This window comes from Chelonia mydas, chromosome 15 (assembly GCF_015237465.2).
Source record: "Chelonia mydas isolate rCheMyd1 chromosome 15, rCheMyd1.pri.v2, whole genome shotgun sequence".
Lineage (NCBI taxonomy): Eukaryota > Metazoa > Chordata > Testudines > Cheloniidae > Chelonia > Chelonia mydas.
In genome coordinates, this window is record NC_057856.1 from 12,058,556 (window position 1) to 12,083,386 (window position 24,831).

The 24,831-nt window shown below is 44.7% G+C and overlaps 2 protein-coding genes across 4 annotated transcripts in view; one reads left to right on the forward strand and one right to left on the reverse strand.

Annotated features, from left to right (window-relative positions):
• Positions 1-6,040, forward strand: part of GNAZ (G protein subunit alpha z) — a 264,810-nt gene extending 258,770 nt beyond the window's left edge. For all 3 annotated transcript variants that reach the window (XM_043529448.1, XM_037878911.2, XM_043529449.1), the window contains exon 3: positions 4,172-6,040. In XM_043529448.1, the coding sequence (XP_043385383.1) occupies positions 4,172-4,516 (345 nt within the window). In that variant the 3' untranslated portion in view covers positions 4,517-6,040. The remainder of the gene's footprint in view (positions 1-4,171) is intronic.
• Positions 1-24,831, reverse strand: part of RSPH14 (radial spoke head 14 homolog) — a 200,183-nt gene that overhangs the window by 162,241 nt on the left and 13,111 nt on the right. The window lies entirely within an intron of this gene.

Genomic DNA, 24,831 nt, shown 5'->3' on the forward strand with positions numbered 1-24,831 from the left:
GCATGAATCAGATCTCTGGAATGGCTCTATTGGAAAAGAAGGAGTAGGAAAGGCGAACTCCAATGGCATCCCCCTCCTGAGCAAATATGTAGAACATGGCCTGGTCATCACGAACATCCTCTTCAGACAAAGTGAGATGTATAAGACAACCTGGAGACACCCTCGCTCCAGGCATTGGCACCTTCTGGAGATCGGAAGGATGTCCTCATCATGAGGGCCATGCATGGAACCGATGACTGTTGGACAGACCATTGCCTTGTTAGATCTACCATGAATTTCCAGATCGCCTCATGGCATTGCAAGCAGGCAAAAACAGTACAAAACAAATTCAACATCAAGTCCCTTGAAGATATAGTGACTTGGGAGAAAATTCAACAGTGTCTCCAAGAGAGGTTCAGTACTATGCCTACAGTTGATGACGATAATGAAAATTTCTGGAAAGGATTAAAGACTGCCATTCTCTTGGCATATGCTGAGTTCATTGGCTGTGTCACCCACCATCACCAAGATTGATTTGATGAGAATGATGCTGAGATTCAGGGTCTGCTCGACCAGAAAAGAAAAGCTCATTGCTATGGCAAAATGACATATTACACCAGCAGAAGAAAGAGTCATACAAGCAACTCAAGGCTGAAGCCCAAAGGAAAATTTATGACATCAAAAATAAATGGTAGTGAGAAAAAGCCAAGGAGATTGAGCTTTTTGCTGATAAACATGACATAAGGAGCCTTTTTCCGGCAGTAAGGACCATTTATGGTCCCCGCTCCCGTAGTCCCACACCACTCTGAGCCCAAGATGGGTCGACATATTTTAAGGACATCCAAAGGCAGATGGAAGGAGCATTTTGAGTTACTCTTGAACCATGAGTCAACTGTCTCTGATGCCACTATTGAATCTATACCTCAGTGACATGAAAGATAATTTCTTGCTGACCTCCTTGTCCTGGAAGAAGCAACACAAGCCATTATGCAAACCAAGAACAATAAGGCAGCAGCTGGCATGCCAGCTGAAGTCTATAAGTTTGGAGGTAAAGAACTGGTAAGTAAGCTCCACAAACTTTTTCTTCATATCTGGTATAATGAGAAGATTCCAGAAGACTTGAGAAATGCCAACATTGTTACAATCTTTAAGAAAGGAGATAAGTCGGAGTGTGGAAATTATTGAGGCATTGCCTGGCTATCTGCAGCAGGGAAAATGTTTGCCTGTGTCCTCTTAAACCAATTACTTCCCTTGCTGAGAAAATATTGTCAGAATCTCAGTGCAGTTTTAGACCAACCCACGGGACAACTGTCATGATCTTCATTGCCAGCCAAATCCAGGAAAAGTCTCGGGAGCAAAATCAGGGCCTGTACATGGCCTTCATTGATTTGACAAAGGCCTTCGACTCAGTCAATCGCGAAGCCCTATGGAAGGTGCTGGCCAGATTTGGCTGCCCTCCAAAATTTATTAAGGTCCTAAGGCTTCTCCATGATCAGATGAATGCCACTGTTCTCTGTCATGGCCTTGAGACTGACCCTTTCATCATCAAAACTGGGGTTAAGCAAGGATGCATTATTGCCCCAACCCTGTTCTCCATCTATTTAGCAGTCATTTTAGTGCTAGTTAAAGACTGCCTGCCCAATGGAGTTGACATTCAATACAGAATGGATGGAAGGCTTTTTAATCTTTGACATCTCCGCTCAAAGCCTAAAGTCCTCAAGGTGTCCATTACTGATCTTCAGTATGCTGATGACTCTTCTATCCTCGCACACACTGAGAATGATCTTCAGTCCACACTGGATTTTTTTGCACAAGCTTACCAAAGCCTAGGACTCTCACTCAATACTGAGAACACTAAAGTGCTCTGTCAGCCTCCTTCATGCCTTGCACATGACCCACCACAAATCACTATCGAGGGACAGACTTTGGAGACAGTCAAGCACTTTTGCTACCTCGGTAGCCAACTTTCTCAAAATGCAAAAATTGACAGTGAGATCCAGCACAGGATCTAGTGCGCAAGTGCTTCCTTTGCAAAATTGCTCTGATGCGTTTTCACAGACCATGACCTACGGCAGGACACCAAGATCCAGGTCTATAAGACAATTATTATTCAAACATTCCTTTATGGATGCAAAACCTGGGTGACCTATCGACAGCACTTCAAGAGTCTGGAGAGGTACCACCAACGATGCTTCCCATAGGTGCAGGAACTATGGGTATGGGGGATGCTGCAGCACCCCCATATTTTACACAGGGCTCTGCTCCCAGGCCCACATGTGGGGTCCCAGCCCCATGCCTGGGGCTCTGCTTCTGGCTCCCAACATGGGGTCCTGGCTGCTGCCCTCATGCCGGGGGCTCCGCCCCGGCTCTGCACACAGGTTGCCAGCTTCCGCCCCGCACCTCGGGCTCTGCTCCCGGCCCCACACGTGGGGTCCCAGCTGCTGGCCCTGCACCCACCCCCAATCTTGGCCCCCTTACCTCTGTCTGGGTTCCCCCCTCCTGTAGACATGGCCCTGCTCCTGGCCCCAGCTTGCGGGGATGGATGGACAGGGGTAAGGGGGCTGGCTTTTAGCACCCCCACTAGTAAAAGTGTTCCAGCACCACTGATGCCTCCAGAAGATCCTTCGCATCAAATGGAAAGATCGCTGCACTAACGCCAGCCTCCTCACTGAAGTCAATGTCACCAGCATTGAAGCAATGATCCTCATTCAGCAACTTCACTGGGCTGAACATTGTGTGTGGATGCTAGACTTTCGCCTCCCAAAACAAGTCCTCTAGTCTCAGCTCACCCATGCTCAGAGATCCCGTGGTAGTCAGAGGAAACGCTACAAAGGCACACTGAAAGCGTATTTCAAGAAAACTGATGTGGATGGACATCACAAGGTGGGAGGAACAAGCCATCAACCGACCCCAATGTGCCACATCCTCCATCAGGCAGTAGCTCGCTTTGAGGAAAAGCACCTTGCCCTCAAAGCTGAAAAGGAAGGAAAAAGAAAGAACTTTTTCCCAGCAGGCATCTGACCTGCCAGGAAATGTCTATACTTACTGCGGGTGGATCTGTGGTTCCAGGATCGGACTCCTGAGACATCTCAGGACCCACAGGAAATCTGTGGTAGAGATCATCCTTGAATCGAGGGATCGCTGATGATGATGACTCAATTGGTATTTCCAAAATAAACGGTTCCTGTCAGTCACTCCAATGTGTTGTCAATGGTACTTACTAGTTTAGAGTGGCAAGTGGAAGATCAGAGGTGTCTACTAAACCCTTTTAGCCAAATTCTATCTTCATTTTGAATTGCCCCTTCTGTCTGAGAATGGATTTGGCCATCTGGAGGAAAATACACTTTTTCATATATACCTTTCCAAAGTTACTATTATTAAAGGGGAAAGGAAATACAGGAGAAAAAGGGATCAATTCAAAAATGAAGTAAAATTGCATAATTTATATATACAACTTGTCAAAGCTTCAAGACCAGACAATACTACATAGATATAACATGTTAGGTTGGGGATACCTGTAACAAAACAGGTGAAGACATACATAAATAGGAAGAGGAAGGGAGGAATGGACCAGGTGGAAAGGGGGAAAGAGAAGAGGTTTGGTGGAATGGAGGTCTGGCATTCTTTGAGCCATTTCAACATTTTTTATTCAAATATATCTAGAAACAGTGTCCAAATTTCTTTGGATTCATATAATTTATCTTTACAACAATAAACTATTCTTTCTTTGGCTGCTAACTCAGACAAGTGTGAATTCCACTGCTTTATTCTGGCCATAAACCTACTCTTCTATTTTTGTAAAATTATGTGCTTGTTGGTCATTGCAGCCCAAAAAATGTGTTTGTAATGCTAGCCTGATTGTGGAAAACAGTGAAGAACTACAGCAACTGTTCTTAAAAACTTCAGTCTGACTTTGCCTCACAGTTACCGATTATTAAAAAAAATTAAATCAAACTAAATGAAGCTGTAATCTATAGTGAACTGTAATATGTCAACTTAAGTGAATTAAGGTTCCTGAAAATTCATCCTGAGGTAAGATGTACAGTCAGACAGGAAGCAGGAATGAGAAACAGATAAGTACATTCTAAACAAAAGGGAGTTGTTCACTAACAGCTGTGATTATGTATTTCTATGTATTTTATATAGTTGTGTTCACAAACTGTTGCTGACATTGTTGGTTCCTTCCTTGCAGAGTCGGATGGCAGAGAGTCTGCGTCTCTTTGACTCCATTTGCAACAACAACTGGTTTATCAACACTTCCCTCATCCTCTTTCTGAATAAGAAAGATCTTCTGGCAGAAAAAATCCGACGCATCCCGCTAACAGTCTGCTTTCCTGAGTACAAGGGCCAAAACACTTACGAGGAGGCAGCAGTCTACATCCAACGCCAATTTGAGGACTTGAATCGCAACAAGGAGACCAAGGAGATTTATTCGCACTTCACCTGTGCCACTGATACCAGTAATATCCAATTTGTCTTTGATGCGGTGACAGATGTCATCATTCAGAACAATCTCAAATATATTGGCCTCTGCTAAAAATCTATGGGCCTCAGTCTGTTTTCCTGAGGTGACACAAAAGGGTCTTACCACCTCCATTTGTGGTGGAAACAATGGGGCAGTACTTGGAAGCCCAAGGAGAGGAAGGGGGAAAGCTGAATTATGTTCACAGCCCCCCCACATCCCTCTTATCCCCGCCACAAACATTTTTTTTCAAAAATACATGTTTTGCAGGGTGCAAAGGCTCCAAAAAAAAGTTGAGGTGTAACTATGTGGAAATGTTATCACCACAATCACCGCTGGCTCATTCTGTTTGTTTCATTTCATTTTCCTCAGATGGCAGAGCTACCATATTCTGTGTAAGAAATAATACTTCATCCAACTGTCCTAAAATCCATTTTACTGCGAGGAAGATGCAGAACTGTTGAATGGGAGATGGGCCTGCCTTGCAGTTTTTTTTTCTAGGAGAAAAGCTAGTTCCAATCTAAAGGCAACAGAACAGGAGAATTTCAGTAAAGCCTTCCTTACAGCTGTACAGAAGGAAAACGTATCCACCATACTGGCACACACACACACATACAGTATATACACACACATCATGTAAAGAGATGCACACAACTCGCAGCATATACTATTTACACACTTCTGCTCTGCTTCATTATGTCATGGACACCTTTCCTGTTAAAGGAATTGTTGGTACAGAACTGTTCTATGATTTCTAGCCTGACCTTTAGCCCTTTATTCAAAGCTTCAAAATATGCAGCAAAAGTAGATGAATGAAATAACTAATTAAAACTAGGCCAAATCAAGGTCAGTGTTTCTTCTACCAGTGAGGAATTTTATACATCAAGAGTCTTCTTTACATCTTTTTTTGCCAAGTCTTGTGGTGTTTCACAAAAAAAAACAAAACAAAAAAACCCCCTGAAAGTCAAAAAAAGCTGTGTTCTTTTTTTTAAACACAGACACATACAAAAAAATTTAAAAAATCACAAGGTAATTTTTTAAACTATCGTTTTAGTGTCTGGATTGCTGAGTGTGAAAGTTGCCAATGGACATTCTGCTCCATTGCTCCAAAGAAGTTCTGGGAAATACAGTGATATCGTAAAAGCCTTCCCAGGGAGCTGGAGCCAATGAAACTGTGTATTATATAGCCTTTAAAGTCTTTTTTGTTGTTTTTTATTTAAAAAATGTGATGTATTATTAGAAGGTTAACAGATGAGCGACATGAACAATAACTAAATGTCTTGATATTTGAATTTAATAATTTAAATTATTTGCAGTTTAGTGAAATTAAAGAAACAGAAGAGATGCATTCCTTACTTCCAGGTTTCATCTCGTACAGAAATACTACTGGATATAGTACTGTTTCAGCGAAATTATGGCATATTTGAATGTCAGACGAGCTCTGTGGGACTATACTGGAAAATCTCACATGGATCAAATGGGCCTAAATCTCTGGTCATTTGATTCTTTCCCCCCCACCCCCTTCCATAGAAAAGACTTCTTACAGACTTCAGTGTAAAGTCAATGTGTAAATATACATTCAAGAATTGTAAAGCACATTCACACACACTATGGAAAATCTCCTCTCTTCCTTTGTTCCCCACATGTACCAAGATTAGTGTGAGAATTCTCAGCCAAGGGCTCTAAGAAATTTAAAAGAAAAAAAGTTAAATATACCATCAAAGTTAAAGGTTGTCCACATTAAGAAAATAAATAATCTGAATGATACTGAACTGGTCCATAGTGTGTTCATTTATTGGTATTACAATTTAATAGTTTGCACAATTGAATGATGTTTCTAAATCTTTTTGCCAGACTGCAGAATTTTGTTCATTTGCTACAAACCTCTTTTCACAGTTCATCCACCAAGATTAAGGATAATTTTAGTGTACAGCAAAAATTGTATCTAAAGCCTCAAATTACTTCAGAGAGGATGTTTTTCCCTCTGACAAAACCACCACAAAATTCAATATGATTCCTCAGAAAAGGGCCAATAGTAACTCTAGGAGGGGTACTGCAGTTCAAGATTGAGATGGAGCTCTGTGGAGGAAACTTCCATGACACTCACCTGCATTGCCTGGCTCTAGGTGGTGCTTTCACAAGCCTCATGTTCAGCAATATATGGCACTATATAGGTATGTATATAGCCAAGCTTTTTAAAAATTCATGCCTAAAATTAGGCTTCTAAATTCATACTTAGGGGCCTGAAGAAGTGGCCTGATTTTTCAAAAGTGCCGAGCTCTCAGCAATTCTCGCTAATATCAACAGGTGCTGCTGGTTGCCTAATACGTTTGAAAATCAGGCCATTTATTTAGGGATCTCAATATGGATTTAAGAGCATCCATTTTTCAAAATGCTGGCCATATATGGAGGGTTTTTCAATGAAGCCCAGGTGATTTAGTCACAAAAGTCCCATTAAAAATTTCAAAAATTTGCCCTTAGGCTCTTTGGAAATCTCATCCATCTACAATAACACAAACAAAGATAACAAGGCACACGCCACTCACCGAAAACCATAAAAATATGGAAAGAAGTTGTTAAGGGAAGTCTTCAGGATTCATTGTCGCATTCAAATAATCTACAATGGTGTCAATAACATACTCTTACATTTTACAAAACATTCACTTCTACTTCCAACAGTTACCAAAAAGCAATACATACCACACCTTCACCTAGGCTGCACTCTAATGCAAAACATTATCTCCAACTTCATGCCCTCTTGTATCAAGAAAGTGGCACACCTGGCTGCCACACATTCCCCATGAGTAACATTATTCTACCTTAGTACTGCAGAGGTTGTCATTAAGGTTTTGCTGTCACTCTTTTGGTATGAATTGATGAGCATATAAATGAACAGACAAAGGTTCTGATGCTAACTCCCACCTGCTAAACTGTTTTCAGGCAAAACAGCCACAAGAGTGAAATAGTAGTAATTGATTTCCATAACTCACAAAGGTAAACAGTCCAGTGTTAGAGAGGAAAAACTTCCTAGATACATTGGCCCAATCTACCATGTGCTCATTCAAAGAGAAAAGAGATTTTAGCTGTGAAGGATTCAATGCTTGGAGCCCAGGGCAAAAAGAGCAACATAATCAGCTACTATACTGCTGTCCAGACAAGCAATACAAACCAGTAATGTGACCTGAAGGCACGACAGCTGCTGCAGCTCTAGTATGGAGCTTTTCCTTCTTCCTTTCTCTAATCATTAAAGTTATTGGAAAGATTAGTTGCTGGAAAGATCTTAGATAAAGAACATCCTTAGAGGTAAAGTCTGGTTTGACTTGCAATGTTTCAGCCTTGTTTATCACATTTAAGATCAGCTGTGGAAATAATAATTTCACTGTGCACTCCTTTCTTATTCTAAGTGCTTGGGGGAATTTGAAGCCCTTTGATTTGCCTCTATATATGTCACCATGTGTGCATCCAAAGTCACACCTTTTCCATCTCTTATTTAAGAACCTACTCTCTTTTAAGGGAGTCAGAAACATCTAAATTCAGGCTTCATCTTAGCGTATGAGCAACGTGCCTCAGATTGCACGGAACCAGGATTCATCACAGAATTTGGTCTGCTGGTTGGCTAGGATTTCTTTAAGCAACATGGCGGCACAGTCTAATAGGAATTTGAGATTGCTATATGGACTACAGTACATTCAAAGGCAATGATCTGAGTTCAGAGCAAATATTTTTCAACAGCACTGGGAGGGTACAAAAGTAGTCAAACGGCATATGGCAGGGGTGGCCAAACTGTGGCTCACGAGCCACATGTGGCTCTTTTACAATTAAAGTGCAGCTCGTGGAGCTCACCGTGCCCCCCATTCTCTGCCTACCGGACTGGCAGACGGGAGCTCACGGCTTCTGCTCTGCAGTGGGGTGGTGGGGCTTGGGGCTTCAGTCTCGTGGGGCAGTCCTGAGCCCCGGCAGGCATGCCCAGCCCTGGAGGTTATGAAGATTATTGTTTGTGGCTCAGAGGCTCAGCAAGTTTGGCCACCCCTGGTATATGGGCATCACGTCTCAAGTTATAAACTAACAGTGGGATTTTCAAAAGCATTCAGCACTGCCCTAAATCAGTTATGAGAAAATCCCTCTCAAGTATTCAAGGTGCTGACTTGTTATGGTTCCTATCAACTATAAATGCCAATGTCTGATAATATTACAATGCATAAGTGCAAGATCCTCTAAACCAGTAATACCCAGACCTCAGTGGTTCAGGAACAAAATTAGCGATCAATGTTACCTAAAAGAGCCACAGTAGTATGAATTCATTGTTTCATTTACTATAATACTATATATTCATATTTAAACAGTATGACAGGGAAAATATTTAGTTTATAGTTATATTTATTGTATATATTCTTACAGCAAAATGACTAATCAGGTATTATTTTATCAACTTCAGTTAGTTAATAACATAGAAAAAGCATCTTGACTAGTTAATAACTTAGATTGGTTAATAATTAAATCACACAGTATTTTAATATTATGTGCTGCAAAGAGCCGCAGGAGACACATTAAAACGAGTGTCAGTATCACTGTTCTAGACTTAGTCCACTGGTGAAAGTACTTGCCCAGGGGTGGGCAAACTTTTTGGCCTGAGGGCCACATCGGGGTTCCAAAACTGTATGGAGGGCCAGGTAGGGAAGGCTGTGCCTCCCCAAACAGCCTGGCCCCCGCTCCCTATCCGCCTCCTCCCACTTCCCGCCCCTGACTGCCCCCGACCCCCGACCCATCCAACCCCCTCTGCTCCTTGTCCCCTGACTGCCCCCTCCCAGGACCCCGCCCCCTCCTAGGACCCCACCCCCTATCCAACCCCCCCTGCTCCCTGTCTGTCCCGACCCTATCCACAGCCCCGCCCCGACAGGCCCCCTGGGACTCCCACACCTATCCAACCCCCCCTGTTCCCCGTCCCCTGACCGCCCCCCCCCAGAACCTCCGCCCCATCCAACTGCCCCCTGCTCCCTGTCCTCTGACTGCCCCCCGGGACCTCCTGCCCCTTATCCAACCCCCCCGTCCCCTTACCATGCGGCTCAGAGCAGCATGTCTGGCAGCTGCGCCTCCTGGCCAGAGCCAGCTGTGCTGCCCGGCAGGAGCTCGCAGCCCCACCACCCAGAGCACCAGCGGCATGGTGAGTTGAGGCTGTGGAGGAGACGGTACAGCCTGCCTGGCCAGGAGCTCAAGGGCCCGGCAGGACAGTGTTGCGGGCTGGATGTGGCCCGCGGGCCATAGTTTGCCCACCTCTGTACTAGCCCCTATGAAGGTATTTATTTGTCCCATACTGGGACTGCATTGCAGTCTAGATTTCCCTCCATATCATAATCTGCTACCATCAGTAATTTGAACTGGGAAAATAAAGTTGTAAAATGGGTTTATGCTTCCTTTTGAGTTATATGTTGTACTGACTGACAGTGTGACCATTTCATTTCAGCACTAGCCTCCATATTACTTCTTATGGCCATTCCAGGTTGACAAGAAGGCCAAAGGAATCAGAAGTAAGCAATGCTCTTAACTGCAGCAGAACAGATATCTGGAAATGGTAATGGCTGCCAGGCAATGTAAGCAAGGACAAGAGAAACTTGCGAGAAAAGTTTCCTTAATTTAAAAAAAAAATCTTTTAATTGGGTAGGTCCTTGAACAGCAGCATCACAGGCAGTGGAGATGCTCAGCCGTAGGGCACTGGTTACATCTATCTCACTCACTGTGTAAGCGGGGGAATAGTCCTGCTATGGTGGGGAACTTTCCTGGCTTCTGCACTACCCCGGTGAAGTGGGCTAGCGAAAGGATCTGAGTCCTCGCTCCCACTTCCTTTACCCAGGGGCCTCCCTGCCCTTGAGGACTCCCATTCCACTCTCCTGTCTGGCAGAGTCCTCGTAACCCCAACAAGGCTGGGCCCAGGATTCCTGGGGGCGCTCGACCCCCAACCCTGCTGTGGTCACCTAGGACAGGGGCTAGGGTGTCCACACTCCGGGGTACTCTCTCTGCACTGGGCACTTCTCTGACCCACTGACCATTACATACAATTCAAAGCAAATGCAAGTTATTTAATCAACAATTTTGAAAAGAATAAGGAAAAATGGGAAAGGTTAAAGGAAACACATCAACCTGCGCTGTGGCAGGGAACTTCACAAACAGTGTCTCTGGAATGTCAGGGCAGTTCACAGTCTGTTCCTTGTAAGTCCCAGGCCGCCTCCTCAGGCCCTGACTGTGCTGTAGGGATGCTGTGGGTTGGACACTTGCTATGTTGGTGGCCACACGCTCTCAGGCTCTAAGTGGTAGGACCCTTCTTCCCAGTGTCGCCCCCGCCCTGTCAGGGTTACGATCCAAGCCTGGTCTGCAGAGCCTCTTGGCCGAGGCGTCTCTCTGTGCTGGGCCCGCTGCCCAGGGTCCACCTCGCTTTCCCCAGCTGCTCACCGCACCCAGCTCCGGACTGCTCCAGCCCCAGCTCCACCACTCTGTCTCAGCACTGCTGCTGCTCTGCTTCCAGCTCCCTGGGCTGCTTCTTTGACCCCTCTGCCTCTGGTTGCTACAGCTCTGCTCCCAGGACAGGTCTGTTCTGCAGGCTGCTTCTGTGACTCTGCTCCCAGCACTGACCTGCTTCGTGGGCTGCTTTTCTGGCCCCTCTGGCTCTGGTTTCTGCAGCTCTGCTCCCAGGGCAAGTTTGCTCTCTCTGGGCTGTGCCTCTAGCTTTCGGGCTGCAGCTCTACTCCCAGGACAGGGTCTGCTCTCTCTGGGCTGCTTTTCTGGTCCCTCTGGATCTGGCACAGCTCTGCTCCCCAGCTTAGCTTGGGCCCCTGCTTTCTCCTTAGTTCGGCCCCACTCTGTCTGACCCAGGCAATTCCAGCTCACACGGAGGAGGATGGGACTTCCCTGGCCTCCTGACTCCCTGATTAGCCTGCCCGCCCTGTCATTCAGACTGCCCTGGATCATTAGCCTCTCCCCATTGTTCCTGTGGGCTGTCAGTCTCAGGGTCCTGATTCCCCATCGGCCCTTCCCCCTTTTTAGTACCGGGAGCTAGCAACTAAAACACCCCCACTGAATGTTAGTAAGGGGACAATAGTCCCCTTACAACTGCAACAGCGCAACTAGTCTCAGGGGAGAAGAGAAAAGGTGAAGCACTGCAGTTCACTTAAATAGCTTACTCAGCCCCAGAAGAGGGTAAAGAGAAGGAAAGGAGGAATGCAGTTTTACACTTAAGTTTAAATCATCTTTCTTTCCATATATTCAGTACTTGTTTCTTAAATAGCTGCTTTTTGCTGTTAAATCCTGTGATTCAGAGACGATCTCTGTTCATGAAAGCACAATAATATTTGTTCTTTGTGTTATGAATAACTTCTGTGGTGTCTTCTATTTGAAGAATTCAAGGCTCTTTACAAACTTTAATTAATTCAGCTTAGCACGCAGGTGGAGTAGAGCAATTTTATTATCCCCAACGTATAAATAACAAACCTGAGGCACAAAGATGTGGCTGAGTGACTTGTCAAAGACAACACAGGAAGCCTATCCCAGGGACTGGAGTTGAACCAAAGTCCCCAAGTCCTAGTCCTTTGCTTTACCCTCCAGACTGTATTCCATTCACATCTTCAGCCAACTCAAACATTTGACATAAAGATTGCGAAAATAGCTCCTTGACCCCAAATTCCACCTAATTTATTTAATGGATTCATCCCTTTGTGTGAATTAGCTTTGCTGAAAATAACTCTTCATTCTTACTTTTAGATTAAACTCCTGATTTTTGAATACAGCCAATGTGAGCAATTCATCTGCAATGCACTTTTATCATATCTAAGGAAAAAATAATGTTCTGGGTTAGGTTATATTTTTCCCATAATCCACCTGTCTTCCTCTTTCCTGTTTCACAATTTTTTACCTTTCTTGGTTTTTCAGACATGGTGGAGTCAGTCTTTTCCCGGATGTTGATAAATCATTCAATTAAATATGCATCTGTTTCCTCAGTCTTCTTGTTCATCAGTGATGCAGTACACTACTATGTGGAAGGACAAGTCCAGTAATACACCTGGGATTCCACTTCACCCTGGCAAAGATGACATTCACAGAATAGATGTTTCATCTGTTGAAATGAGGGTGCCATCTGTCCTCCTTCAGTGTTGGCACTCCATGCAGCAACACTGGCTTCAAAAAGAATTTTTTTTCCCTTCAACACCGATTATCCATGGATTATGTAGATTATTATTTCTTTAGCTGTTGAAGGATGGGATGGAAGAGACACTTTTGAGAGTTGGGAAAGTATTATAACTGGAATTGTTTCTAAAAAGAGATGGTGGCAGACTGATAAGCCAGTCCAGCTCAAGTGGTGCCTAAAAGAATTTAATGTTTTTATAAGAAAGGGCCGCCACCACAAGGCACTTAGTGAAGATGTACAAGAAGTGGACAAGCCAAAAGGAAGGATTTTGAAGTGGTAGTGTCTTGTCACAACACAGAACATCCAGACTCTGTTTGTTTGCCATGTGAAAGTTGAGAGCTGCATACCAATTTCCCCAAGATAAGGAATGGATAATGTCCCTTAGATTAAGTGTCCTGAACTTGAATGCTCTTATGTACCTGTTGATGTTTGAGGTTTTGGATGTATCTCAAACTATTGCTCTTCTAACAGACCAGGAAATACCAAAAATAAATTCCTTCACTGTGTTCCTACAGATCCTCTTCTATTTTTCCTTTCCTGAGGAGGGAATCCACTTTTCCCAGCAGGACTTTCTCTTGAAATGGGTCCTTAAGGAGGAAGAGAGAGATGGCGAGGTGGCCTGATGCAGAACTGGATGGAATATCTGTCGCTGATGATGTCTAGTAACCACTGTTGGAAGTAATCTTGCATCAGATTCTATGAGAGGAGAGATAAAGTCCAAAGGGAGCAGATGAGGGAGGATGGACACGAGATGTGGTGCTGTAAAAGGATCGGTTCATTACTGGCATCTCCTTGGGGCAGGGTGTGTTGTGGCAGATCTCTCGCCACTGGGGTCTGTTGTTGCAGGCTGCTCTCCGGCCAAGTCACTTCAAAGTCCCTCTCCTTTCGGTATAATCCGTAAACAAAAAGCAAAGGGAATTAACACAAATAAACTGAGTTAGTAACAGAGAGAGGGGAATGGCTCTCTCTCAGGGTGTATCAGGGTCAGGCCTTCCCTTCCCTCAGGGAGGGACTTTCAGGCAGTGGTTGTCAGGGAAGTTCCTGTCTTCAGTCAGCCCTTTCTCAGGAGCTGAGGGTTGAAGTTTGCTCTCTTCCCTGGTCTGCTCACAAGTGAGCTGTTCAGCTTCTCTTTTAAACTCCTTCTCCAGACTGTGCATGTCTTGCAGGTGTGGCCAGATGGAGCTCCTTAACCCCTTGTGGTCCCCTGTGGGGTTTGTGTACCCCATCAGAGATGCAAATCAGTGTATAGCACTCAGTTATATCAAAATTGATGTTTGGGGGCTGCTGCTAAGGGCTATGAGAACATGCAATGAGGAATCATGCTCCTATAATGCTGAGGTTGTTTGCCAGTAGTAGGTTTAGGAAGAGGATTCTACCACCTCTGGGACTACATCCCTTGGTGTTAAGGAAGTCTGTTTCTGCAAATGGAGTGACAGGTAGGAGAACCTCCTCTCAGCTGAGTAAGAGGGCTGTGTTAGTTCCAGGAAGTGGGCAGCGGCCTTAGTGACCTTTGATCTTCTTCAGGGTCACCTCCTTTTTTATGCTTAAAAGGCCATTGCCCCCAGATGAAATGTTTTAAATTTTCCATGATAGTCAAATGTGAGACCAGAAGATCTAAGCCAGGAGTACCTCCTAAGAGCCACTCCTGTAGCCATTGGCCTTGCACTGGTGTCTGAAGCATTATATGCTTCTCTTAGAGAGTGTCAGCAAGCATACAACTGTCACACCCTGACACCCCAATATTCACCACTGTCATGTAATTAGGATATGTCTTATACAAAGTATGCCTTGTGAGGTGTCATTCTAAAAGTCTTGATCTGCTAGACAGTAATATCTCATTGGATTGTATGTGCTATTGATGTATGTAAAGTTCTGAAGTGTGGCTATGTATGTGGTGCTGAAACATGAAGTTGAGAACACCCACAACCAGCCTTTCAGGTAGGACAGTAAAAGGACCAAACAATGTTAATGGCTTATTGAGGAAATGCACACCAGCACAAGGATTATTCCAGGAACCGTGTACAACAGAAACCTCTCAGAGATAGCACTACACAATGGGAACTGTTTGACCCAGGTCACAGCAAAAGAGCTTTCCCGCAAGTGGGGAGAGGATATAAAAGGGGGAAAATGACATCATGGGGGCACCTCACTCTCCCCACAACAACACACCTGGAAACACCTGAGGAACAAAGACTGAACTGTGAGAAGTGATTGATGATTCCAGGCTGGAAGGATTTTTAGCCTGTGTATGAAAACCTGGGAAAGCCAAGGCAACTTGTGCTTAAGAATCTGCTAGCCTGTTTATCACTCAGGGTGAGAATTTGCTAATTCATATCCTACCTATCTGGTGTGTTAAACTCAGTTTGCGTTTTTTGTTTAATTACTAAGGTAATCTGCTTTGATCTGTTTGCTATCACTTATAATCACTGAACATCTATCTTTTGTAGTTAATAAACTTGTCTTGGTTTGTCTCTAAAACCAGTGTAGAACTCCTACTTGGAGCAGAAAGCTGTTGCATATCTCTCTCCACACTGAGGGAGAGGGAGAATTTTATGATCTTATGCTATATAGTTCTCTGTGCAGTGCAAGACGATACAATTTTGGGTTTACACTCCAGAGGAGGTGTGCACTTGTGTGCTGGGCAATTCCTTAGCTGAGCTCTCCCATGCAGAGCTGATCTCAGCATCTGTGTGAATATAACTGCAACTGGGTGTGTCTCTACTTGTGTGTGTGCTGGAAGGGGGCTTGAGAGCCTGTCACAGCAGCACAGAGTAAGGGGAACCCAGACTGGTGGAACAGGCAGGCTCAATGGTATCCCAGTTCTAAGTGGGACCTCGGGGGGAACCCACCACAATGACCTTTGGTGACCAGAGTCTTGCCCGCTTTCTTCTGTTCCTCTGGCAAGAAATCTGAGAGTCATACATTCTAATGCCAGAAGGGACCACTGTGATCATCTTGTTTGTATAGTACAGGCCATAGAACTTCGCAAAATAATTCCTAGAGTGAATCTTTTTAAAAAACTTCCAATCTGGATTTTAAAATTGCCAGTGATAAAGAATCCATCACAACCCTTGGAAACTTGGTGATTACACTCACTGTTAAAAATGTATGCCTCATTACCAGTTTGAATTTGTCTACCTTCTACTTCCAGCCATTGGATCGTGTTATACAATTCACGGTTCGAAGAGACCATTATTAAATATTTGTTCCCCATGCAGATTCTTATAGACTGTAATTAAGTCATCCCTTATCCTTCTCTTTGTTAAGTTAAATAGACTAAGTCCGTGAGTCTGTCACTATAAGGTATATTTTCTAATCCTTTAATCATTCTCATGGCTCTTCCCTGAACCCTCTCCAATTTATCAACATCCTTCTTGAATTATGGACACCAGAACTGGGCACGGTATTCCAGCAGCAGTCGCACCAGTGTCAAATACAGAGGTAAAATAATCTCTCTTCTCTGACTCAAGAATCCTCTGTTTATGCAGCCAAGGATTGCCTTAGTCCTTTTGGCCAGAGCATCACACTTTGAGCCCATGTTCAGCTCATATCTACCCTGACCCCCAAATCTTTTTCAGAGTCACTGCTTTCCAGAATGGAGCCCCCTGCATCCTGTAAGTATGGCCTACATTCTTTGTTCCTAGACGTATACATTTACATTTAGCTGTATTAAAACACATATTGTTTGCTTGCACCCAGCATACCAAGTGATCCAGATCGCTCTGTATCAGTGACCTGTCCTCTTCATTATTTACCATTTCCCCAATTTTTGTGTTATCTACAAACTTTATCAATGATGACTTTGTTTTTTTCCAGGTCATTGATAAATATGTTAATAGTGTAGGGCCAAGAACTGATCTGTGCAGGACTCCACTACAAACACCCTCCACTCGGTGATGATTCTCCATTTACATTTTGACACTTGTCAGTTAATCATCTTTTAATCCATTTAATCTGTGCCACACTATTTTCACTTGTTCAAGTTCTTTAATCAAAATGTGATGTAGTACCATGTCAAATGGCTTACAGAAGTCTAAGTACATTACCTAACACTATTATCGTTAATAAACTTGCAAACAAACTTGTATGCCCATCAAAAAGATATCAAGTTTGACTATATCTATTTTTCATAACCCCATGTTGATTGGCTTTAATTATATTACCCTCTTTTATTCTTTATTAACAGAGGCCTGCATCATCATGCCCAGGATTGATGTCAGACTGACAGACTTAAAATTACCTGGGTCATCCAGTTTGCCCTTTGTAAAAACTGGCACATTAGCTTTCTTCCAGTCTTCTAGAATTTCCCTAGTGTTCCAAGGTTTATTGAAAGCCAGTATTAACAGTCCAGCAACCAACTCAGCCTGCTCTTTTAAAACTCTTGGATGCAAGTTATCTGGACCTGCTGATTTTAAAATGTCTGTCTTTAGTAGCTGCTGATTAACATACGCCTGAGATACTAATGGAATGGAAAGAGAGTTATCATCATCATATGATATGACTACATCCTCTGTTTTTTACAGAAGAGAATACAAATACAGGGATCCTGGCATCCCAGAAAACAAACTGTAGTGAGGCAATCGCCTGATAGTTGACCATCTGAAGGCTTATTGACTAAGAGCTGCCAAATGCACTTAGTTTATGTTCCTCTCTGTCAGAAGAAGTCGAATGAAACATTTTGTTGCCCCGACTCTCTCTTGTGCTGCAGGCATCACCATGATGTTAGCTGGAGAATTTTGTATGTCCTTCAACTGACACAGGAGACCACAGTTGGGTAAGAGAAGAGAAGAAAGGGGAAATAGACAGATATCCTTACCTGGATTGGGACAGCCAGAGCTAAGAGGCAGAGCCAAATTCTCCATGGTCTGCATTTGAGATATGTCAAATAGGGAATCAGATTTTTCCAATGCTTTGACCCTTGTTTGCAGTTGGAGAGTATTTGCAGTTGTTCCATTTGCTCCTGAAAATATCTTTGATCATCAGGATGATAAACAGATGAAGCACTGCTCTGTTTTTCTGCTGTGGAGCTCTGTACTTTCCTCCAAAGGTAACTTGTATGGTTTCTCTGAAGCCTCATTTCCATTCCTCAAATATAGGCAGATCCCCCTGCATATGTAAGGGATCTGGTGCCAGTAAGGAAGGTTGTACCGGCGCCAGATGAAGAATAGGCTCTGGTTGAGGGCATTGGTACCAAAAGGAGTATTGGCACTGCCACCAAAGTGGCCTTCCAAAATGGCCTTCACGGAGTCCTCTATGTAGAGCCACAAGCGTAACACAAGAGGGCCTTGCATGATATCATTCCATGATGCCTGGATTTGAGGCAACGAAAGAAGTCCAATATCCCAAGGTCAGTGGTGCCAGGTGAAGGTAAACACTTAGGTGGGTGCTTCCTGCATCAGCATCAAGGCTATTGAGGCCTTTACAGGCAGTGGTGGTTTGGTCTTCAGTGCTGCTTATGATTTAACTGGTGCTGGATGAGAGCTTCACTCCCAGCATAAGACATAGGATATTCCAGTCTTGAACCCATAACAGAAGGTGGCCAGAGAAGCAAAGTGAGCCTGGGGTCATGTGTCAGAGGACCTCAACACAGAGTCTGGTTTTAATTCCCTGAATGGGCCCACTAGAGTATCAGGATGCAGGCATCAAGAAGCTAGATGAGCCTGGAGCCCCACGTGTTTCTCCCTTCCAGCATGAGAAGTGAGGGCACAGCAAAACAGTGCTTTATTGAGAGGGTCTTGCCCAGACATACAAGACACTAGAGTTGCGCGTTGGTCTCCAGTACAATGGATGGGCACAGGATGCACCTTCTGAAAACACTTATGGGGCTCTGGGTCTGACATGGTCCCGGTAAGGAGCCAAAGTCTCCCAGGACAAGGAAAGGGATATCCTCACTAAACTATCCTAAATGATTTTTTATAAGAAAATCTTAAACTAGGCTAAGGGAAGGTCTCATCTGTGGACATGAAGATGAATTCCATTTGCTCTCTGTGATGGCAGGGGATGTACTCCCTTATACAGAATTGGGTGAAGAAGTCACCTTGTCATGAGATCTCTGTCATTCCCAATAGTCATGGCTTTTCACAGTAGTTCTGCAGTTCGACTCCAGGAGTATCATATCCCAGAAATAGTAATGCATGGAGGCCCTTGAAGAAGAATGTATTTAATCCTAAATTATTGATATGTACTCTCAACATTAAAATAATCTTAACTAAGTTTTTGTCCGGGGTATATGTTAAAGGGAAGATGTTCAAAGGCAGAAAGAGCAATTAGATGCCCCACTCCCAATGAAAGTCAATGAGAGTAGGTTGCCTAATATGTTTGAAAATCTACCCCTAAATATATACTGGTAAGTATAAAAAACGTCATACATCTCCACATATATTTCAGTATACTTGTATCCAAATTCCAAACAATATGGGCATCTATATCCCTTTAATATACCGTGAAAGCAAAAATTTGCAAAATTCTGTATACTTTTTCTACTTATACTACTACATTTTTAAGAATCCAGTCTCACTATCCTGAGGAAAGTAAAAGGCTTCTTCTGGAGTATCAGATGTAAGTACATTAATAATATGCACAGAGAAAAAAGAATTCTACAGGAACTATTTAACATTCACCAGCACCTGCAAGATTAATCACATACTGCCACTTACTGGTAAGAAATTGAGAAGACTTCATAATAGTGCACCAGAAAGTGCTAAAAGCAGAGTGTCTCTGTAACTTGGAGAGAAGAACAAAGTTTCAGATTGATAGGTCAAGCAAACGTCAAATGTGATGAGTCAAGATGAAGGAACAGAGATGAGGATAACACTGGAAAGGCAGATGAGTAAGCAGGGGAATGGGGGGCTATCAGGTCAGAGAAACAGCGTGGAATGAGTTCATATGGAGTTTTGAAAACCAGCAAGTCATTTTTTAATTGGATTCAGATATGGATAGGAAGCCAGTGAAGGTGAGAAATGATGGGGTTGATATAGTCTCATTTCCTGAAGCAAGAAAGCAGTCATGGCATGGCATTCTGGACTCCTTGAAGTTTATAAGGTAGTGATTCAGGAAAACTATAAAAGACAGAAATGCAATAGTCAAGATGTGAAGTGATAGAAGCATGAATAAGGATTTCAGCAGAGAACAGGGTCAAGATAAGGACAAATTCTTGCAATGTTCCAGAAGAGGTAATGGACAGGCTTATTTATAGATAAGGGAGTTATGGGAGACAAAAGTAAGTTCAGGGTCAAAGCTGACATCAGGCAAGATTAAGATGTAGAACTAACACCTGAGTTAACCCTACTGAGACAGGTTTCAGAGTAGCAGCTGTGTTAGTCTGTATTTGCAAAAAGAAAAGGAGTACTTGTGGCACCTTAGAGACTAACAGATTTATTTGAGCATAAGCTTTCGTGAGCTACAGCTCACTTCATCGGATGCATTCCGTGGAAAATACAGTGGGGAGATTTTTATATACACAGAGAACATTAAACAATGGGTGTAATGACCGATCCACTCCCAGTCTCTATTCAAGCCTAAGTTAATTGTATCCAGTTTCCAAATTAATTCCAATTCAGCAGTCTCTCGTTGGAGTCTGTTTTTGAAGTTTTTTTGTTGAAGAATTGCCACTTTTAGGTCTGTAATCGAGTGACCAGAGAGATTGAAGTGTTCTCCGACTGGTTTTTGAACTACTGAGACAGTGGGTCTATATACGTATCTGTCTAAAGATTTATTTGGCTCACCAAATGGAAAATTCCAGTGTTTTAAGGGTTAGGGAGAATGATAGCAGAGTTGGAGACATGGGACATCAAAGGGCTAGATTCATCCAAGTTGTTTGCAGGAAGGTATTCCTCATACCTCCATGGGCTGTGGGAGATTTAAATCCCAACGGCCCAGGGAGGTGATGTTACAGTTCCCTCAAGGTTTCTGCTAGGCAAAGACAGCTTCAAATTGCTATCAGGGCTCTGCCACCTGAGGCTTCTCAAGTAACGTGCCAACTTACTGCATCCCCCAGCCACCCTGACCAGTCACCATTCCTGGAGACTGCCACCCATTTTTGGATTGCAGTAGCCCCCCAAGTCCTCCTGATAGACAAAGGTTGCAGCCACTTTCTGTCACCACAACCTCCTCACAACAAACTTTCTGCCTTAGGAGTCATATACCAATATTTAGACCAGCAGAAGATAGCAAAGACCCTGTCTTAATCTCAGCCAAGAGCTCTTTACCCAGATTAACATTAGTCTTTGAAACATTTAATAGCAAGAAGTTAAGAGTTAGCTAGGAGATGAAAGTAAAAATTTTGAGGCACTCCACAGCAAAAGAAATGGAGTTTCTAACAGAAAGATTAGAGTTCAGTTAGAGGGGTATGGTTCAAACAAACCATAAGAAGACAGTGCTGGAGACAGCAACTTTTTGCTTGAAAAATGTATGTCAAATCCAGCTTTTCTCACACATGCAAATAGTCCCATTGCAGTCAGTTTGACTTTACTCGCACATGTAAAATGAGCAGAATTTGGCCCAAAGTGATACATAGCATGATTGGACCAAGTGTAACAGAAATGAGTGGAAGTCTTCAAAATACTAACAACATACAACCGTAACACAAGCTTTTTTTTTTTTTTTTTAAAAGACCTCTGCGATTTGGTCCCTGATAAGGCAATTCTGCCTCCTCCTTTCAACTGAATTTGCAATGAGGGCACATGACAGTTTTGTGCAAGGATGTTTACTGCCTAACTAAGTAATTTTCACAACTATGTAAATCTGTTGTTTCCTCAATATTAACTGTTGTGAGTCTTTCAGTAGAAAAAAAGGTAACAAATGTTCAGAGAATCTATTTATCTAATGAGCAAAGATTTCACAGTTTAGATAGTGTGACGGGGTGGACTAGGCCCTCAGGGCCCCTGGTGGATGTCTTGCCACACCCCACCCCAGAAAAGGGTAGTGGAGAGGGTCCTCTAAGCTCCCTAGAGTGACTGCATGGGATGCAGCCAATCAGAAAAGAGGCTGCAGGGAGCAGCCAGTCAGGGCCCAGCAGTCCTGTGTAAAAGGAGCTGCTGGGCCAGAGTGAGTTCAGTCTGCTGGCACAGAATGGGGGAGTGAAAGGTGCTCCTGGCTGGCTGCAGTGGCTGAAAGGGCTGGACAGATCAGTTGTTGGTAGGGACTGGGGGAGTATGAGAATAGCTTCTGGGGGGGCTGCTGGAACTAAGCAGTTAGTTATTGGCAGGGACAAGAGGAAGGAGATGCTGGCTGCTGGGACTCAACTAAGATGGGCTATGGGGAAGTGGCCCAGGGAAATGTAGAGCAGCAATTAGTAAAGGGATGCAGCATGTGGCTGCTACCTAGAGGGTCCCTGAGTTGGGGCCTGGAGCAATGGGTGGGACCAGGTCCTCCCCCCATCAGCCACTGGGGGGAAGTGGATACATCCTAAGGAAGGGAATTAGAACTGTGGCAGCCCAGAGAAGGCGGCTGCACTGGGACTGACTCAGCGGGGAGCTGCGGTCAGCGAACTGAGCCCAAGAGGGGTGGCCCAGCAGGAAAGCTGGGGTCACTGAGGACTCAAGTAGAGGCAAGGTGTCCCCAGGGAAGAAGCCCTCCAGGTGCTGCTCAGTACCTGCATAGGAACCTTGCAAACTAGCTGGACCAATCGAGGGTACCGTAATGGGCCCTGTTGGACTGCTTAAAGACTGAGTCTAGGAAGGGCTACAGGAAGATGCACCACCTGAGGGGGTACTGCAATAGGCCCCTGTTGGACTAATTAAGGGCCTCAGCCCAGGGAGGTCCCTTAGGTTGATGCCAACAGAGAGAATCCTGCTACAGGCCCTGTTGGACTGTTAGAAGACTGAGCCCAAGGAGGGCTGCAGGACATTTTGGACTGTACAATGGAAGGGGTTGGTTTGTTTCGCACATGGACTGTGTGTGACTTGGCTGGAGGGCTGAGTCACTGAAGACCTGTCTGACAAGCGCAGCAGCTGACAGGGGGCACTGTGAGCGGAGAAAAAACTGCAGGCACGCGCACACTTGACCAAAGGGTGCTTGCATGAGGTGAGTGTATCCCATTACAGATAGCTATTTTTCCCCCCATATAAAATATCTGTAGCTTCTCTATCTTATTTTCACACCTGCTCTTTTGAGAACTCCAGTATTTTTCAATGTAACTAGTGTGACAAAGCTCTGTCCTTGCCTCCGTGGGTCCTGCGTTTCCTGGCAGATTTCACTAGCCTCAGAGGCTCACTGTGACCCTCCACGTAACCCTTCTTTCTCTAGAGACAAGGGTCATAGTCTACTGAGCCATTTTCATCATAAGCCAGCAAGGGAGGTGAGGAGAAGTTATCCTTCCTTGCACAGTCTCTGTCGTCTCCCAGTCTCAGTGATTAAATAGGGGGCAAAGGTGGGGGGGGGAGCCCGGGCCCACCCTCTACTCCGGGCTCCAGCCCAGGCACCCTAATAGTATCAGCTATGGTAGCTGACCTTTTAGAAACATGACATGTACAATTCCCTGAGCTACTTTCCCCACAGCAGCCCTCACTTCCTCAAGCTCCACTTCACCCTTACCTCAGGGCCTCCTTCCTTGTGCCTGATATGGTGTGTACTACTCAGCCTCTCCAACAGCGCAGCTTCCTTCCACAGCTCCTGACATGCACACCCACCTGACTGACTGAGAGGCTTTTAACTAGTTTCAGCCAGCCCCTGATTGGCTTCAGGTGTCCCAATCAACCTAGCCTTCTCCCTGCCTTCTGGAAAGTTCTTAATTGGCCCCAGGTGTCTTAACTGACCTGGAGCAGCTGCCATTTGATTTAACCTGGTACCAGGGATTTGTTTAGCCTGGAGCTAATATATCTATCTCACACTACTTTTCTAGAGCCATATGGCCTTGCCCCATCACATATTCCCCCCCCCCGCTCAACACCACAGAGTTGGGCAACTTGGGACGCCAGGCAGTATGCTCGTGACAGACCATCAGCGTTGCCATGGTGGCATCCAGCCCTGTGCCGTATGCGGAACTGGAAGGATTGGAGGGATAAGAACCACCTGGTGACCCTTGCATTCTTTTCCTTATTCCGCTGCATCCACTGGAGGGGTGCATGGTCCGTCACAAGAGTAAATCGCCGGCCTAAGAGGTAATAATGCACTGTCTCCATAGCCCATTTGACAGCAAAGCATTCTCTCTCGACTACTGCGTATTTCTATTCTCTTGGGAGAAGCTTTCTGCTTAGGTAGAGGATCGGGTGTTCCTCTTCTCCCACCATTTGCGACAGAACTGCTCCAACCCCACCTCGGAAGCATCTGTTTGTAAAATAAATTCCCTGTTAAAGTCCGGGGCTATGAGTATGGGGTCATTACAGAGGGCCGTCCGAAGGTCTGTAAATGCCCCCTCTGCTGCGTTGGTCCACTTTACCATGTCTGGACCTCGGGCCTTCACCAGGTCCGTTAGGGGACTTGCCCTAGTGGCGAAGTGGGGAATAAACCGTCAGTAGTAGCCTACCAAGCCTAGGAACGCACGGACCTGCTTCTTTCGGGTCGGCTGGGGCCAGTTTTGAATTGCCTCTAGCTTATTCGTTTGGGGCTTCACTATGCCCCTTCCCACAATATATCCCAGGTACCTAGCCTCTGCTAGCCCTATGGCGCATTTAGCGGGATTAGCAGTGAGGCCAGCCCGCCTTAAGGTGCGCAGTACTGCCTCAACTTTCTCCAAGTGGGTTCCCCAGTCTGGCGTATAAATGATGAGATCATCTAGGTATGCCGCTGCAGCAGCTTATCCATGAGGCACTGGAATGTGGCTGGGGACCCATGTAGCCCAAAAGGGAGCACGGTGTACTGGAATAGCCCATCCGGGGTGGAGAATGCTGTCTTTTCTTTAGCTTCTTTGGTCAGAGGAATCTGCCAGTACACTTTTGTCAGATCCAGTGTAGTCAAGAATCGGGCACTACCCAGTCGGTCAACCAGTTCGTCGATGCGTGGTATGGGGTATGCATCAAACTGGGATATTTCATTCAGTCGGCGAAAGTCATTACAGAATCTCATGGTACCGTCAGGTTTACGCACTAGAACAATTGGACTGGACCACTGACTGTAAGATTCTTCAATAACCCCTAATTCTAACATTTTCTTTACTTCGGCCTTGATTTCTTCTCTTTTGGCTGCTGAGATTCGGTAGGGTCTCAATGTTACCTTGGCTCTGGGGATCGTGCGGATATGGTGATAGGTCTCAGTCGTCCGCCCTGGTTTTGTAGAGAAC